Source organism: Limulus polyphemus, unplaced genomic scaffold, assembly GCF_000517525.1.
Source record: "Limulus polyphemus unplaced genomic scaffold, Limulus_polyphemus-2.1.2 Scaffold12, whole genome shotgun sequence".
Taxonomy (NCBI): domain Eukaryota; kingdom Metazoa; phylum Arthropoda; class Merostomata; order Xiphosura; family Limulidae; genus Limulus; species Limulus polyphemus.
In genome coordinates this window covers 206,367-208,314 of record NW_013665622.1, presented here as the reverse complement: position 1 = coordinate 208,314, position 1,948 = coordinate 206,367, and the positions used below count along the sequence as shown (strand labels likewise).

General features: G+C 37.3%; 1 protein-coding gene across 1 annotated transcript in view; it reads right to left on the bottom strand.

Annotated features, from left to right (window-relative positions):
* Positions 1–826: 826 nt before the first annotated feature.
* LOC111085215 (caveolin-3-like) overlaps positions 827–1,948 on the bottom strand; it is an 11,078-nt gene continuing 9,956 nt past the window's right edge. Inside the window, exon 2 of the mRNA XM_022382791.1 lies at positions 827–1,219. Within this exon, the coding sequence (XP_022238499.1) occupies positions 827–1,219 (393 nt within the window). The remainder of the gene's footprint in view (positions 1,220–1,948) is intronic.

Below are 1,948 nucleotides of genomic sequence, written 5' to 3'. Positions count from 1 at the left end.
CTCATTGATTTTTAAAAACACGTAATTAAATAGTTGTCCAGGTTTCTAATAGAAGATAACGAAGAATGTTTAGTAATCTTTTAGGTATTCTTGGTAAGTATTTAGATTAAAGTAAGAAGTAAAAAGTGTAATTATTCGAAGTATTCCAAAGTTTAAAGTACCACATTGAAAGTAACAGTAAACTGTTTTATCCATGCGAAAGTATCAAAATTGGAAGAAGTTGCTACTGATGTGAAGCTGGATTTCATTTTGTACTTTTTTTTATATAAAAATAAACAAAAGAATATTTTTTATATATGCAATTGAAAAGTACCATACGAAAACACCCATGTCCATATTTTTTGAAGAAAAGTCCTCAGTCGTAAATTTTAGTCTTACATTTTGAAGTATAGCTGATATAATCATCCAAGGAATTTGTCCTTTGAAGTCCTCTGAAGAGATACTGTGTGTTATAGTGTTAAACGTAAACAGCAACAGTTAAAGTAAGAGACTCAGATAAGTTAGAATGTTTTTGTTTCTAGACACGGTGTACTGTCCAAGAATGTTGTTTGACTTCGTTAAGATATCGAGGTATAAAAGTTTAGGTTTACATAAGCAGAACGGTAAAAATCATGCTAGCTAGCTTCATTTATGTTATTGAAAAGATGTTATTATGTATTTACTTAACGAGACATTACCACGCAAAACTAAATGAAAAAGAACCAAATAAAATAATAACAACAAAATTAATATTTACATGATAAAATAACGATGGTTTATCTGCAACATCTCTAGTTTCTAGTAAGAATGAGGAAGTTTTGTTTTCTGTATTATTCAGCTGAACTGGTCAGAACCGTGTTTTTGGTAAAGGGTTAACTTGACAATTAAAGAACTTGATCTTCGGTTCCAGGGCCTCTAGCGATCCGAATTCTACTGAAAAACAGGCCCATGTCGTTGCAACAGGGTGCCAAACAGGAATCAAGACATGTGCGAACATACAGCCGAACGACGTGGCAGCTAATCCGGAAATGACGTATAGCTGGCCAATACACCAGATGTGCTGGAACGACATAATAGCAAAACTGCATCCAACTGCAAAGGCAATGGGGAAGGCGAAGAGGATGGTAAGGAACTTGTAACAACAATTCTTGGTTCCGGTGAAAATCTTGTAGGCGACCTTCCACACGCAGTCGACAGAGTAGGCGCCTTGTGGTTCGGCAATGACGTCATCGAACTCCACCTAGTGGGTAAAATAAAAAAGTTGTTCAAAATTAACTTAGTATACGTGGATATGCATTCATACGTAATGGAGTATTTCTAGCAGTATTAACATGTCAGAAGTTTATGAAGTTGATAATAATGAACAATTTGTATGCTTCTTTATCTGATGACACGGTGGCCTGGTATGGCCAGGTGATTAGGGCACTCGAATCCCCCTCCCATCAAACATGCTCGCTCTTTCAGCCGTGGGGGCGTTATAATGTGGCGATCAATCCCACTTGGTAAAAGAGTAGCCCAAGAGTTGGCAGTTGGGTGATGATGACTAGCTTGCCTTCCCTCTAGTCTTACACTACTAAATTAGGGACGGCTAGCGGAGATAGCCCACGTGTAGCTTTGCGTGAAATTCAAAACAAACCAAGTCTTAAAGCCCGGACCATTCGATTCGTAGCCTAACACGTTGGTGTACAGATTTTCATATTTTGTTTTAGAAAATCTAAATTTATTTTTTTACATATATAACACTTGTGTTATGCTCCTCTAACTTGCACGCGGGCAAAGTGTTGAACGATTCTGCAAGGGTCCTTTTTTTAAAGAAAAAACAACAACATCGAATTCTTTGAGAGCAAAGCTACACATGGGCCAACTATGCTCCGTTCACCGCAAAGAATCAAACCACGAATTTTAGCGTTGTAAGTTCGCAAAATTTACAACTGATGCACTAGCGGAAATGGGGGGGTGGGTACCTTAA